We start from the raw sequence: 16,119 nt of genomic DNA on the forward strand, positions 1-16,119 counted from the left end.
TTTGGCCCATTGCTGCTACACGGTAAAGCCACAAATTTGGCCCGTCACTGCTACCGGGTTAATTAATGGTATGAACTGGCCTGGTGATCTTTATAGCATCATGCAGTTTTTCATTATCTTTTCTCTCTGTTTGATGGTACACTTCAGTTTATATCTTAGATTTTGACATGTATGGGATCAGAACTATTTTTCACACACATTAGTGCTCGTGTTTTGGAGAAGGCAAGTGTCATGTAAGTGTGGGGAGACAAGGGAAGCACATCATTGGAGTCTGCATGCCGGTGGAACAGCTGTCACACCACAAGCTTGAGGCCCACTATACGAGCACCATCACCTCCTCTATTGCCTCTTTTCTTAAACGTCACACTAGTCTTTATTAATAGCTTTGTGGATGACTTTTACGACCCATTTTTCAAGGCTCGGATAGTTGATTTCCTTGGCTGTTTTATGTCACTTTTTATGAATGAGTTTGCAATGTCAACTTAACTCCATGGAAATCCAGCACTTCTAAGTAAACTCTATCCCAAAAGTGAAATTAAAGTGGAAATCCTTCACTTCTAACTAAAACTCCATCCCAGAAATGAAGTTAGTGAGTCAGACCATCCGCATAAGTGTTAATAAATGCTAGTATGACATTTAAGAACTCCGGCATAAGTCTTGACAGCACAGAGTCAGCCCACTTTGGTTGTGTTCACGCCACTCGATTGATGATTGATTGATTGATAGTTTATTGTTGCAAGTAAAACAACAAAGGAGAACCACTCGAATGTCACGATAGCCGCCTCACCTCACCACCTCCAGCACCAGCATGTCTGTGGCAGCCAGCAAAGCATGACCACACCCTCACTTCCTCATCGTTATTGTTTGATTTGTCGTTTTCTGTTGGTGTCGATGTGGTGGTGTGTTGGCGTGTGTGTGGTGGTCAGGCCGCTCTTGGACCATCGGAGCAGAGACGGAGGCCTCACAGCACTTCCGCTCCCTCAGCCCACGACACCGCATGGACAGTTATTCTCCTCCCACCACCCGAGGTAAGTACGCACCGCCCATGCCACCACACAATTAGCTTTGCCGACCACTGCCGAGAGAGCCTGCACCTGACACCAACCCACACCGGCGTCACTCGGTAGAAATTACTGTCTGTTGAGTATGTGTGCAGGTTACTGGATATACCATTGTGAGTAAATATAGTACAGTCGTATATGTAATTAGTTAAATGTGATAGCTCCCTACTAGAGGAATATGGATCATTGAGTATTGAGTATTGTACGATGTTAGGTTAGATTATTTTGATGTTTGTAGTGAGTTTAGATTGTTAAGTTGTTGTCCATGATGAATATTGCATTTTTAGATTGTCATTAGAGTGTGGAATATGAACATAGAGAGTAATGGAGAAGTATACGATATATTTACACCATAATATTTCTTGCAGACGATCAAAACCTTCTCGTTCATGAATTTTAGATGTTGTTCTCTCGCTGTAATGTTTTGTGTTATCCAGAGTTGTTTTACTTGGCTACTTTCTGGTTTGATGTTTCCGAGACTTTACAATTTACCAACACCTTTGATGTTACTGAGACTGTTCACACCTTACCAACACCTCCACTCTATCTTAGCACTTGATGGGTTTTTTATATATATGTAACACTTCATCCTATATATGTGCACTTTATTCTCTGTGTGTACCCTTGATTATCTGAAGAGTCATCTAATTGAGCATTCACGAACCCACCCTTCAATAACCAGGGAATTGAGTCGTTAGAGGAGTTACGATGCACCTACCACATCAAGACATATCAAGACACCTCCCCATTTAGAATTGACCTTCCTTTTGGCCACTCGTCCCTAACTCTCTCTTATAGGAGCAGTACTAGTGGGCTTTTTTTTTTTTTTTTTTTTTTTTTTTGACCTGCTTCCTTACCTCAAAAAAAAAACTCCCATCCAAATCTGAATTCTCTTTTGGCCACTTTTTCCTAACTTTCTCTTATGGGAGCAGCGTTTATCGGGCTTTTTTGTTTTATTTATGTTTCCCCTCGAGCTGCTTTCTTTACCGTAAAAAAAATATCACCACCAAACTCCATCATCACCACACCGTTCATCTTGCAGTGAAGGGCCGTCTGCCGCCCCCGAGAGCCTCCGGGGGGCGGCCCATGGAGAACCCACTGGACCGAGTGCACCGGGAGATCGCCATCCTGAAGAAGCTGAACCACCCCAACGTTGTCAAGCTGGTGGAGGTGTTGAACGACCCCGCCGAGGACAACTTCTACATGGGTCAGTGGTTTGCCTTAGTTATCTCTCAAAATAATGGGTTTTACAATTATATTCAAGGATTAATGATGTGATGGAGATGAGCACTGAGGCCACTTGTACATGGGGGTTAGCAGTATCTCTCAGTAACTCCTCAAAAATAATATCTTTCACTCACTCAGGGTCACTTTCACATTCGTTTTGTTTGTTTTGATCGTTACCAATGGCTGTTATTGCCGCTATAGTATTTCCACATAAAACTAGCCTATAGGGTAGTGGCGGCTGCGGGGTTAGCCTAGCCCCACACCTTGCCACACACTCTCAACACCTCTCGCTTCCTCTGCAGCCACCACTACCCCATAGGCCAGTTTCACGTGGAAAACTATAGCGTCGATCGCCGCCATTGGTAACGATCAAAACAAACGAAGTGACTGTGAAAGCGACCCTCATTCTCAAGGGTTAATGTGTAGGAGATGAGTACCAAGGTCACATACAGCTCTAGCATACACCCGGAACCTTAACTTTTACGCACTTGATTTTGGAGTTTCTATGAGCTATTATTGACATTCCCCTAAAAAAATGTATCTTGCTCAGGCTCAAGGGCTAATGTGACAGAGATGAGCACTGAGGCCATGAGCAGCTTTAGCATATGCCCCCAACTTTACCTTTGCCTTTTACTCGTTTGATTTTAGATTACCTGTGAGCTAGTATTGAGCTTCTCTGTTGTTGGTGCATATGTGTTAGAAGTTTTAATGCCGTTTCTGTGTGTCGGGTGATTTCTGAAGTTGACGATTGGTTCCCTATTGCAGTGTTTGAGCTCCTGGAGAAGGGCGAGGTGATGGAGATCCCCACCGAGGAGCCGCTGAGTGAGGACCAGGCGTGGGGGTACTTCCGGGATGTGGTCCTCGGCATTGAGTATTGTAAGTGCCGCCCAACCTTGTCTTAGGGATGGAAATGGCTGTTTATAGATAGATTTTGACACCTTCTAATTGTACCCTTTAAAGAACCTTGCCTCAGAGATTTAAATGGCTGTTTATAGATCGATTTTGACACCTCCTAATTGTACCCTTTAAAGAACCTTGCCTCAGAGATTTAAATGGCTGTTTATAGATAGATTTTGACATCTTCTAATTGTACCCTTTAAAGAACCTTGCCTCAGAGATTTAAATGGCTGTTTATAGATCGATTTTGACACCTCCTAATTGTACCCTTTAAAGAACCTTGCCTCAGAGATTTAAATGGCTGTTTATAGATTGATTTTGACAACTAATTGTACCCTTTAAAGAACCTTGCCTCAGAGATTTAAATGGCTGTTTATAGATCGATTTTGACACCTTCTAATTGTACCCTTTAAAGAACCTTGCCTCAGAGATTTAAATGGCTGTTTATAGATCGATTTTGACACCTCCTAATTGTACCCTTTAAAGAACCTTGCCTCAGAGATTTAAATGGCTGTTTATAGATCGATTTTGACACCTCCTAATTGTACCCTTTAAAGAACCTTGCCTCAGAGATTTAAATGGCTGTTTATAGATCGATTTTGACACCTAATTGTACCCTTTAACCTAGTAGCAGCGATGGGCCAAATTTGTGGCTTTACCATGTAGCAGCGACGGGCCAGATTTTTGCCATGATATAAACCCCCCAAAATAGATGATGCATAAACTGATCACAAATGCATTGATATATATTATGAAATGGTTTGTGTGAGTGATGATTTTTCTCATTTTCTCGCTTAGAGGGGCCTTTAAGAAACACGATCCCCGCAGCTACTGGGTTAAAGAAGCTTGCCTCGAAGATTTAAATGGCTGTTTATAGATCTGTTCTGACACCTCTTTGCTTAGATCAGTTATGTTTTTGCATTTACGATTAGTTCTGATTTTGCAACTCAACTCCACTCCTCAAGAAATATAAACTCAGATCAGTAATATTTTCACTTATATAATTGTTTTATTCTTATTGATTCCTATGTTCATGTGTTTTATAGTTCTGGTTCACTATAACACTCAGATCAGTAATATTAGTGTACTATTTGTAATTAATCATACTCTCAAACTCTCATTGATTCACTTATTCATGGGTTCTATATTCCCAGCATGCTTTATAATTCCTTTTACCTCTATTAATTCCTATGGTTATACATTCTACAATATTTGCAGTACACTACCAGAGGATAAGTCACCAACACGTCCATTCCACTCCCTTAAAATTATAACTTTAGATTAATAATATTGTTGCATTTATGACCTAATTTTACTCCCACTTATTCATACATTCACGTGTCTTATAATATTTGCAGTACACTACCAGAAAATCATCCACCGAGACATCAAGCCCTCCAACCTGCTGCTGGGGGACAACGGCCACATCCAGATCGCAGACTTCGGCGTGTGCAACGAGTTCGACGGCAAGGACGCCTTCCTCACCAACACCGCCGGCACGCCCGCCTTCATGGCCCCCGAGGCACTCTCCACCTCCAGGCACAAGTACTCCGGCAAGGTGAGTGTCCCTCTTTGTTTTTTCTTTAACCCGGTAGCAGTGACGGGCCAAATTTATGGCTTTACCATGTACCAGCGACGGGCCAAATTTTTGCCATGATATAAATCCCCCAAAATAGATGATGCATAAACTGATCACAAATGCATTGATATATATTATGAAATGGTTTGTGTGAGTGATGATTTTTTCTCATTTTTCTCGCTTAGAGGGAAGGGCCTTTAAGAAACTTGATCCCCGCTGCTACCGGGTTAACCTTCAACTCCAGTATTTCAATTAGCGTATAGGTTATATTGTTCTTCCTATGTTTCGGAAATTTATGTAGAAGCTTCCCTCCTCAGTTTCTTGTACCTTCGACTCAGATATTTCAATTAAACTAAAGGTTATAATGTACTTGCGCTTTGGAAATGTATTTGGAAGTTTCCCTGTTCAGTTTTCTCTCATTCCTCCTACACATATACATATTTCATTGGAAGTATAAATCTTATATAGTCCATCAATTTTGGAGTTTTGTTTATTTTATAGGAATCTGGTGAAACTGTTTTCCTACTGATGTACTTGTGATGGCCTTTCTTATGTCTGTTTTACAAAGATGAAGTGAGTTGTCCAGAATGTCCTCTTCAGTTTCCATTTTGTACCTTATACTTATATATTTTGTTTAAACTAAATGTTATACTTAATGTACTACTGACATTGTGGAGTTTTGTCTATTTCTATAGGAATTTGGCAAGACTGCTTCAATACTAATTCTTATACTTTCCTATGCCTGTTCTACAAAGACAAAGATCAGAATACATCAAGAAAGACCTCACTGACTCAACGCACTTACTCAGCTCTTCAGACAGACACTGTGATTAAAAACTTGTATGATAGGGATTTTTTTCCACCTCATGATCATTACCATAAGAATGTAAATGTATCTCTTTCATTTTTTAAGCATTGCTAAGTCAGTATTTGTGTTTCTTTCAGGCGGCAGATATCTGGGCGATGGGCATTACTCTTTATGCCTTCGTGTACGGCAAGCTCCCCTTCCACGACGATAACATTGTTGTGCTCTACGACAAGATCCGGACGGCGCCGCTCTCCTTCCCTCCTATCCCGTTTGTCTCGGACGACCTCAAGGATCTGCTCTCTCTGATGCTGGAGAAGAATCCCGCTCTTAGAATAACTCTACCTGACATCAAGGTAAAAAATGCACTCCTTTTAGTACATGCAAAACTTACAATAGTAAAAGAGTACAGCTAAAAATTTTAACTTTATTTCTTTAGTAAAATGTATGTTTCAAAGTGCATTTTTTTTAAGGAGTGCTTAAGTCAGGAAATAAAGTACAGAATGGTTGTGTAAATCTAAGGAATAATAAAGACAATTTCACTAAGTAAGGAAAAAGGAAATGCTGCAGAAGAGATGAAATATGTGTGTGATCTGTTTTGCTGCCATCACCTTGGCATCCAGTTACAGCCGTCCCTTCCTTCACAGTGTGAATGTGTACAACCTGTGTTTGTTAGGGAATACTGGTTAAGGCATCACTTAGATTTAGTTCAATGAATAATGGCATCACTTTTTAAAATGTAAGTCCTCGCATAATAACCTTGCCATGACCTAACCACTAGGAACACCCATGGGTCGATGCGGGGGGCCAGTACCCTCTGCCAACCGAGGAAGAAAACTGCGTCTTGATCGAGGTGACGGAGGAGGAGGTGCAGAGCTGCGTGCGCTCCATCCCCAAGCTGGAGACACTGATCCTCATCAAGTGTATGCTCAAGAAACACAGCTTCCAGAACCCCTTCAAGATGAACATATTGTACAAAGAACAGTTCGCACGCACAGGACGGTCTCACTCGGCGCCGGGTTCGTATGAGTTCTACTTGGAAAGGTATGGGCTATGGTGGTGGTGGCACTGGGCAGCTTAACGTCTCTCCTCCTCCACACTGCGCCCCCGCACTGCACGCCTCTCTTGCTCCCTGTGGTGTAGTATTGTTCCGCCTGTTGTTGTCTGTGTCCATTCTGCTGTTGTGTCATGTGTGAGTGAATCATTGTTGCCGGATTGTCTTACTCTGCCTCTTATGTTTACCAACTTCCGACCAAAAAACTGTCTCATGGACCCCAATAAGGAGATTCACTTATAATTATCGTTAAAATAGTTATTCCTGATGTTTCTTGGCAATAGTTAGGCGTCAGAAACCGGTAAATACTATGCTCTGAGTACGACAATCTGGCAACGTTGGTGTGAATGTTGTATCTCGTAAATGTCAAATATCTGTCAGTCACATTAACCCTTAAACAGCGGGGGAACTATATAGGCGGTCAAAATTCAGTCAGTTTTGTATGGCAGAAATATAACAACACTTCCAGATTGCAGTTGAATCTATATATAGACGATAGTTAAAACATCCATTATGCGGTGTAACTATTTTATGCTACAGTCCTGAGGTTGGCAGTGACTGTATATAGACCATTCATTTTGTGGGAGCTACTCTTCAAATTCTGCCGCCGTCTAAGGGTTAAGAAATAAAAGATCAATAGGAGGCATGATGCTGCATATTGTCATAGTGTGTGTGATGAAAATGTATGATGAAAAATGCATGTTTAGTAATCCTTGTCCCATGTTGTGAATGATAAATGTACGTTGTTTTGCATTTCAATTTTACCGTAGCAGATACTAAACCATTTGGATCATGTTTTGTGTTTCTTGATGTAAGTCTTTCAACAGTTTCTTTGCCTTCCATGATGATTTTTTTAACCCTTCTGTGAAAAGTGTCTTGACTGACCTCTGACCTCTGACCCCTGATGCCTGACCCTTGCCCTGACCCTCGCCCCGGCCTGGCAGTGTTTAGTGACCAAGGAGGCTTTGTGGTCTCCTTGGTGGTGACCCTCTCATCCCCAGCACCAGTAACAGCACAGTTAAAGACTCCCCTCAGTTGACCCTCTAGAGAAGGCCATTTATTAACCCGGTAGCTGCGGGGATCATGTTTCTTAATGGTCCCTCTAAGCGAGAAAAATGAGAAAAAATCATCACTCACGCAAACCATTTCATAATATGTATCAACGTATTTGTGATCAGTTTATGCATCATCTATTTTGGGGGGTCTTTATCATGGCACAAATTTGGCCCGTCACTGCTTATGGGTTAATATTGGAATTTGGGTTATTTTATATTTATTGAATACTACACAGAAAAGACCACTTATTCACATTACAAAGACTTTACTTGAACTCCACAAACTCTCCAACAACTACAAACGTCTTCTTAAAGAGTTGATCTTACACTGACTTCCTAGATCTTGCATTTCCTTTTCTTTTTATGTATCAAACCACTTTTCTGTTTCTCCATTTATATTACATTTTTCATAGAGACATTTCATCACCAAAAGTTACCAAACTGACCAAGAGAGGGCAGGACAGCCATGACCACAACACTCCCAGCTGATAACATGTTTGTGACCCGGAAGACCAGCAACACCTCATGCTCAGTGATGACCCAACGCAGCTCTTAGGGGAGGACTCTTAAGGGGCTATTACGCTGGACAAATTTTCCGTGGATCTTCAGTCAAGCCACATTTCCGCTAGCGTGGTTCTCATTTGTTTTTTGTTATTGCTGATGATGATGATGGTGAGTAATACCGTCATCCTTCGGGGAAATCTACCGTAGCTTTGGAAGATCGTGGACACGTCAGAAAACCACGGAATTATGAGAACCACGCCAGCGGAAATCGTGGTTTGACTGAAGATTCATGGAAAATTTGCCCAGTGTAATAGCCCCTTTACTTGGCCACAAAGACTGGGGTGGCCGGGGTGCAGGGGACACAGACCTTTACTGATGACCTTTGTGACGTGACTCCTTCTTGTTGGAGCTGTGTACTGTTTCCTGTACGTCTTGACAAGGCTCATCATTCATCAAAACATTTTTACTTTTCAGACACTGAGTGCTGTCCAACTTCATCATTCTTCATTATTTTTTCACAGGAATGACTTACAGCTTCATTGTATTCTTTAAGCTGCAGTAAATTCACCCTACACACCATCATGCTAAACACAACACCTTCAATTGTCTCTTGAGTTTGTTCAGTCCTGCTTCACCTGATTTTGTTTCAAGCTGTAAACTCGTCCTTCAGATTTTGATGTGTGTTGCTTTGAGCTCAGCTTTACGCCAGACATTCCTTTGTTGCATTAAACATTTTAAAGTTTTTATTTCAGCATAAAACTGCCTGTGTTGATGCATCATTTGAATATCATGTTGTCTATTTGACTAGATATGTCATGATGTATATTTGTCCAGAAACATGAAAATACTGAAGAGCATTTTGCATTGAATGTACTACCTCGGTACTGAAGGTTTTTGATGCATGTCTAGATCAACAAACAGACATTTACTAGAGCGCTGGCAGTCAGAAGTAGCAGACCAAGCATTAGCTAAAAAATATCGACACATGCATCAGAAAGCCATAAGAGTAGTGCTTCTCGACAACACACCGTAATGCCAGATTTTTTGTAAGGAAAGGAAACTGTATGTAGGAGTCAAGAGTGTGCAAGTAAATGTAAGTTTTTAAGTGAGAGGCCGCAGTAACCGTTAACTTTCCCACTGTCCCTACCTACTATCTAGCAAACCCACAGGCAGGGAGGGACCAGCTGGACCTCCGTGGGAAAGTTAACGGTTACTGCGGCCTCTCACTTAAACACTTACACTTACTTACACACGTTTGACTCCTACATACACTTTCCTTTACTTACAAAAATCCGGCATTACAACACCTTCCTGCCGACACTAATCCTCGCGTTCGACTCAACAGGAAGAGGTCGCTCGATACCTCCCTCCCAGCAGTAGACGAGATTGAAGTGATCGGAGAAGACAGATGATAAGGGCAAGGAGGCAGCGAGTGGGACCCCGACTTTCCATGCAATAAGGACACGTATAGGTAACACTGGAGGAGGGTGTGACTGTGGAAAGTTACACATGGTGGCTCGTAGAAGGTCAACGGCTGCTGTTTGCAAAGGCGAGGGGGATTTTTGTACAGTGAACGGTTTGCAGAAAAGTTAACATGTAAAACAGTACAAAAGGAAGCTGGCAGTGTTTGTTAGTCTATGTAGATGTGAATGCGTAGTCCATCTCTCTGGATCAATAAGAGTGAAATGCAGGGAAGAAAAAGTTATTTATAAAAGAGAAAAGAAGCTGTTTTATATCTGAAGACGTCAAATTTTGGAGATGCACTTTTTTTTCTAGTTTTTCGTTTTGTATTTTTATTTTTTACTCATTTTTATCGTGTGTGAAGGGCTCTCTTTACTAAAATAACAAGTTGATTGACCGCAGAATTTATTATATATCAACGCTCCATTCCTTATAAGTATCTGAAGAATGTAAATTGTCCCCTAAGACATTTTCATTTAACTTCATTTCACATCATTATTACTTGTACGTATTCTAGTAAGTATTGCAGGAGGTAAATTGATGTCTTTTTGTAATGCGACCAGCAAGTAATAGGAGCTCGGAGCATATTTAAGAGGATTGATAAGGAAAAAAGAAACATATGCATTCTCTTTTGATGCCAGCGATGACGGACGCCGCAAACACACATCCGTTGTCACAAGTGGTGGTGCTAAGGAGAGCGAGCGCGGGAGTAGCGGGGTCCTTGATATTGTCGCCCGAACCCACGAAAACACCGACACTTTCCTGTATTCTGTGAGACAATCAGACGCACTTTTCCGTAAATATTCAAACCAATTACGTGACCATTTAACATTTGACGCGGAGAGAACATAAATTAAACCATACATCATTTTTCTGTAACTTAGCAGGCTCTGAAATCTTGTTCCTGGATATAATTTAAAGAGATAAAGTTTCATATTAAAAGGGTAGGGTATAAAAAGGTAAGGGATTAACAAATAAGGGAGTTCACCCAAAAAAGCTAACCAAAGAAAACATATACACAAGGGTTGACTATATCAGCGATGCCCAAGTTCGTAATACAGAGGTTGTAGAACGTATTAGTAGGTGAGAGTCATCCTAGAGACATTGTCCCCACAGAGTAGCACAGACATGAGACTTTACTAGTGCTCTGTGAGATGGCTGTGAGCTGAGCGTGTTGAGACGTGTTTGTACGGCTGCTCACCGAGTGGCTTGATTGTTGTCCTTTAGAGAGGATTCATGACGACGCATAATTTTTTTCCGGTTGACGAGCGCATTTATAATACTAATAATCCTCGTGCTAGTTTTCTGGACATCCGTAATGGTGATATTTAATTCTACGTATTCGTTAGCTTACGGTGTATTAAACGATGTGAGTTTTGAGACGGTCAGTACAGTCTCACCATTGTTCTGTGATTTTCTATTAAGCCAACGTAGGTGAGAGTTACAAGAGGTGCAGACTGACATGACCCGGCCCAAGGCGCAGACTCTCAACAGCCGACTAGATTCACGAAGACGGTTATAATTACGCCATGAATTCATAGCCCAATAAATCAAGCAAGGAGACAAGGTGCGCTTTAACATTTTCTGACACATTAACATTTTCGTGAGCATATCATGACTTACTAAACGGATACTAAAGAGAGTGTTTTCATTGTTCATCCTCCTTATCAGTGTGGGGGGGAGTCACGGGGTCTGCACTGCGGGTAATTGGTCATGTCCTGGGAGGGTTCAGTCCCAGCGCGCATCAAACTCTTTCTTACCTATGAACTAAGTTAAGTTTCTATGCAACATAAGTCCTTCAGAACTGTCCCGCATCACCTCCCTCTAGAACGGATGTATTAATAGCCATCGCTCCTCCTGTACATTTTTTATCCATGTCTGTGTGTAAATCAGTAGCATATATTTAGCTGACTTATCATTTAGCACTTTGTACATTACTGAACAATTAGCCGACAGCATAATTGTTTGTTTCATACGTGTTCAAAATTTTGTCAGTGCTAACTTTTGTACCCAGTAAGGTTATATGCAATCATAAGTATAAGTTTTAGCCACAAAGTAAGCTTTAAAGTAAACTAGATACCAGTAGGGTAGAATAAACTTACCTTAAACAAAGAGACATAATTTTTCTTTTTGGTTTATGAAAAAAAGCATAGTATAAGAAAGTATCTTCCATCTGACTGATCAGATACTGTGTCATACTGGATTATATGATTTTTATGATTTTTACTTGGCTTTTTGTTGTAAACACTTCTCATGCATCACATGGTATGCAACATCGTGGAAAACTGGTCCAAACCCTGTCCATGAATTATACCGCATCTTCATTATTGTAAAACCATTATTTTATATACTACAAAATATATATTATACATATACAATACTTCCATATAAATCGTCTCCAATTCAGATTCATTGTTGGCAACTTGAGTCACTTGTGATTGACCTAGCACGGCCAGGCGCTGCCCTGACCAGCTCAGGGCTGGGAGGGTTTGGCCCGGCCTCAGGTCACAAGCAGGTAGGTGGAGGCAGAGGGGAAGGTTGTGACTCTGAGGGGTCTTGCCACGCCCTGTGCTGCTTGATCCACCAAACATTTGGCTGCTTTGGCCGGCTCCATATATTTGAATGTTACATTTACGGTGATTTTATAGCACAAAGAGGGTGCGAGCACTTCATGATTGAGAACCATTGTGAATACAAGATTCAAAGTCAAGGAATATGTCATGATGATCCAGAATATCACTCATTCAGAGGTTTGCACTTCTTGTGTGGTGCAAAGTTTGAGATCTCAGGACACCCGCTGCACACCCTTGAAGTGCTTGCATTGCTGTATATAAGTGAGGCGCTATCTATAAGAGTTACACTAAATGGAAATCCTTCTGACCTACACACCTGGAACAGTCTACCTTTGTCAGCCACCTGGGGAGGGTTCCACACAGCAATACTGACGACAGGGAAATGGCTCTTTGTAGGTTGTTGCTTCGCCCAACAACATAACGTGACCACGGTAATTGTTTGCAGATGTTACACTTTTATTTTCAATACAGCATTGTTCACTGTATGTCCTGTTGACCTCTGCAGGCATATTTTTCTATGCAAGTTATGTAACATTGTAAGCAGCATAATATTGCTTAGGAACAAAGGATACGCTGGGAATGGTTTTGTTTGGGGGTCAAAAATTCAAAGAAGGTTTAGTACTGTTGTTAACCCGGTAGCAGCGGGGATCATGTTTCTTAATGGTCCCTCTAAGCAAGAAAAATGAGAAAAAATCATCACTCACACAAACCATTTCATAATATATATCAAAGCATTTGTGACCAGTTTATGTATCATTTATTTTGGGGGGGTTTATATCATGGCACAAATTTGGCCCATCGCTGCTACATGGTAAAGCCACAAATTTGGCCCGTCGCTGCTACCGGGTTAAGGTCAGGATTGGAAAGTTACCTTGTCGAGTCGTTCACGGCAATAGTGTGGCCCAGAATATAAGTTTCCACAGGTTGTTTGAGTCTTAGGTGATTACTGCATATGCTCTCTCAGTGGTTTGCTAAAGCTTCCTGCTAGCACATCTTTTTTTAATGTACTAATTACTATGCTTCTTCAGGCTCCTTTTGCATCCATGAATGTACAATAGGTTAGTCTCCACCGCAAAGTGTACTCCAGGGTTTCAGGCTTTTACTTTGCATTAGTTGTACAGGTTCCTCCTTCTCTGCCCGCACCAGGTCCCCACCAAAAAACAGGGCAGTATTGGTGGTAGTGTGTGGGGGGAGGAAGGATGCTATACCTCCCCGACACTCACAAACATGAATAGGACTAGTGGATTAATAGGGTGAGTGAGTATTGGAGCAAGGGAGTTGGAAGTAGCAGGATTGAGTGTGCTGAGAGGGGGTGCCAGAACAGGGAGAGATGGAAACACTTCTGCCGTGGCCACCCCCTGGAGGGAAGTTCACGCGAGGCAGCAGGTCGTCGGAGATATAGATAGATAGATAGAACATGAATAGGAAAAGTAAAAGTGAAATTGACCTCTCTTTTGGCTACTCTTTACTTTTTACTTTTGTGGGAGCGGCGAGTAGCGGGCTTTTTATTTTTTTGGTACTCTTTGTTGCCCTTGAGCCGCAGCCTTTGAGGTAAAAAAAAGGAGAGAGGGACGAAAACAATGAGTTGACAGGTGGGTGTTGACATTTGCTTTTAACTTATCAATGCCAATAAGGGGAACGATCTTACCTGGAAGCATGTGAGTCACCTCATATTAATTTTTGCAAGTCATAAGCAATATCATTTTCCTGTGAGTCAGACTGAGGAGTGGACACAACTAATGCAAAATAAAGTTCCTGGAATCCATTTTTTAGTTTTAAGTTTTTATCTCCATATTTTGTTTATAGGAAAATTTATAAAGCAATGGGCAGCTATATGAAGACTGGCAACAACATATGTATAGTTGTTTTACATATTACTCCTCTTTTTTAACTTCAAGACACAAACACGAAGGTTATGTGGAGCAGCATATGGTAAGCACCCAGTCAGATTCTTATTCCTTGACCTCCAGTGTTCCGAGTACTTGTATCAATTTCCTTTAAGATCAATTTTGTTCCATGTGTTCTGCCTCATGTAAGCCCCAAACCCCCTAGTCATAGCAGTCTCTTCCTCTCTCTTAAATTTTCAACCTCTCAATAATCTCAACAGTCTCTCATTTCTCTCTTCATCAACTTCTAATCAACCTCAGCAGTCTCTTTATGTTGTCTCTTCATCAACTTCTAATCAACTTCAGCAGCCTCTTATTTTCTCTCTTCATCAACTTCTCATCAACCTCTGCAGTCTCTCATTTTCTCTCTTCATCAACTTCTCATCAACTTCACCAGTCTCTTATTTTCTCTTTTCATCAACTTCTCATCAACTTCAGCAGTCTCTTATTTTCTCTCTTCATCAACTTCTCATCAACCTCAGCAGTCTCTCATTTTCTCTTTTCATCAACTTCTCATCAATCTCTGCAGTCTCTTATTTTCTCTCTTCATCAACTCCTCATCAACCTCAGCAGTCTCTTATTTTCTCTCTTCATCAACTTCTCATCAACCTCAGCAGTCTCTTATTTTCTCTCTTCATCAACTTCTCATCAACCTCAGCAGTCTCTCATTTTCTCTCTTCATCAACTTCTCATCAACCTCTGCAGTCTCTCATTTTCTCTCTTCATCAACTTCTCATCAACCTCAGCAGTCTCTTATTTTCTCTCTTCATCAACTTCTCATCAACCTCTGCAGTCTCTTATTTTCTCTCTTCATCAACTTCTCATCAATCTCTGCAGTCTCTCATTTTCTCTCTTCATCAACTTCTCATCAACCTCTGCAGTCTCTTATTTTCTCTCTTCATCAACTTGTAATCAACTTCAGCAGTCTCTCATTTTCTCTCTTCATCAACTTCTCATCAACTTCACCAGTCTCTCATTTTCTCTCTTCATCAACTTCTCATCAATCTCTGCAGTCTCTCATTTTCTCTCTTCATCAACTCCTCATCAATCTCTGCAGTCTCTCATTTTCTCTCTTCATCAACTTCTCATCAACCTCAGCAGTCTCTCATTTTCTCTCTTCATCAACTCCTCATCAATCTCTGCAGTCTCTCATTTTCTCTCTTCATCAACTTCTCATCAACCTCAGCAGTCTCTTATTTTCTCTCTTCATCAACTTCTCATCAACCTCAGCAGTCTCTTATTTTCTCTCTTCATCAACTTCTCATCAATCTCTGCAGTCTCTCATTTTCTCTCTTCATCAACTTCTCATCAACCTCAGCAGTCTCTTATTTTCTCTCTTCATCAACTTCTCATCAACCTCAGCAGTCTCTTATTTTCTCTCTTCATCAACTTCTCATCAACCTCAGCAGTCTCTCATTTTCTCTCTTCATCAACTTCTCATCAACCTCAACAGTCTCTCATTTTCTCTCTTCATCAATTTCTAATCAACCTCAGCAGCCTCTTTCTCTTTTAATTATCTCTTTATTGCCAACTCCAGCAGTCTATCTTTTAATTTTCAACTTCTCATCAATTCTATCACTTTCTCAATAAATCTGCAACTTCTCATTAACTCCTGCAGTCTTCCTCTCTCTTAATTATCTCTTTATCATCAACATCTTGTCTCTTTCTCTCTAAATTCTCAACTTCTCACCAACCTCTTGTCTCTTTCTCTTTTAATTTCCTTGACCCAAAACTCTCCCAAAATAGTGTCAGATTCACAAATTCTCACTCGATCAACTGAATAATAAATCTTTACGTTGAATGTGTGTTACCGAACCAGCTAATACATAATAAGGAACGTTTTTAAGTCATGATCATTAACCATAGAGCGAGAAATATAGCAAAATTCAACTTATCATAAACCTCAGCCGTCTCTTTCTCATAATTCACAACCTATTACTCCTTCTTCAGTCTTTTTACATCCTGGGGACTCGTGAGGTGCAATATATGGAACAAAATACGGCAAAGATTGATGATA

At 41.0% G+C, this 16,119-nt stretch overlaps 1 protein-coding gene and 1 long non-coding RNA gene across 7 annotated transcripts in view; one reads left to right on the forward strand and one right to left on the reverse strand.

The window, feature by feature from the left end:
• Positions 1-14,466, forward strand: part of LOC127003436 (calcium/calmodulin-dependent protein kinase kinase 1-like) — a 189,602-nt gene extending 175,136 nt beyond the window's left edge. For 2 of the 4 annotated variants that reach the window (XM_050870134.1, XM_050870135.1), the window contains 7 exons: positions 927-1,028; positions 2,104-2,268; positions 3,054-3,164; positions 4,544-4,743; positions 5,710-5,925; positions 6,351-6,613; positions 9,528-14,466. In XM_050870134.1, the coding sequence (XP_050726091.1) occupies positions 927-1,028; positions 2,104-2,268; positions 3,054-3,164; positions 4,544-4,743; positions 5,710-5,925; positions 6,351-6,613; positions 9,528-9,594 (1,124 nt within the window). In that variant the 3' untranslated portion in view covers positions 9,595-14,466. The remainder of the gene's footprint in view (positions 1-926; positions 1,029-2,103; positions 2,269-3,053; positions 3,165-4,543; positions 4,744-5,709; positions 5,926-6,350; positions 6,614-9,527) is intronic. The other 2 variants (XM_050870136.1, XM_050870137.1) reach the window with 2 other exon arrangements.
• Positions 13,638-15,562, reverse strand: LOC127003439 (uncharacterized). Of its 3 annotated transcripts, none has more exons than XR_007757070.1 (5): positions 15,548-15,562; positions 15,020-15,107; positions 14,668-14,887; positions 14,492-14,579; positions 13,638-14,447 (listed from the first exon to the last, which is right to left on the reverse strand). It is a non-coding gene; the product is annotated as an uncharacterized LOC127003439 (long non-coding RNA). The 3 variants fall into 3 exon arrangements; XR_007757071.1 differs by having other exon boundaries at positions 14,668-14,975; XR_007757069.1 differs by lacking the exons at positions 15,020-15,107; positions 15,548-15,562 and adding exons at positions 15,284-15,371; positions 15,504-15,517.
• Positions 15,563-16,119: the final 557 nt, after the last annotated feature.

The sequence above is a fragment of the Eriocheir sinensis genome, chromosome 25, assembly GCF_024679095.1.
Source record: "Eriocheir sinensis breed Jianghai 21 chromosome 25, ASM2467909v1, whole genome shotgun sequence".
NCBI classification, from domain to species: domain Eukaryota; kingdom Metazoa; phylum Arthropoda; class Malacostraca; order Decapoda; family Varunidae; genus Eriocheir; species Eriocheir sinensis.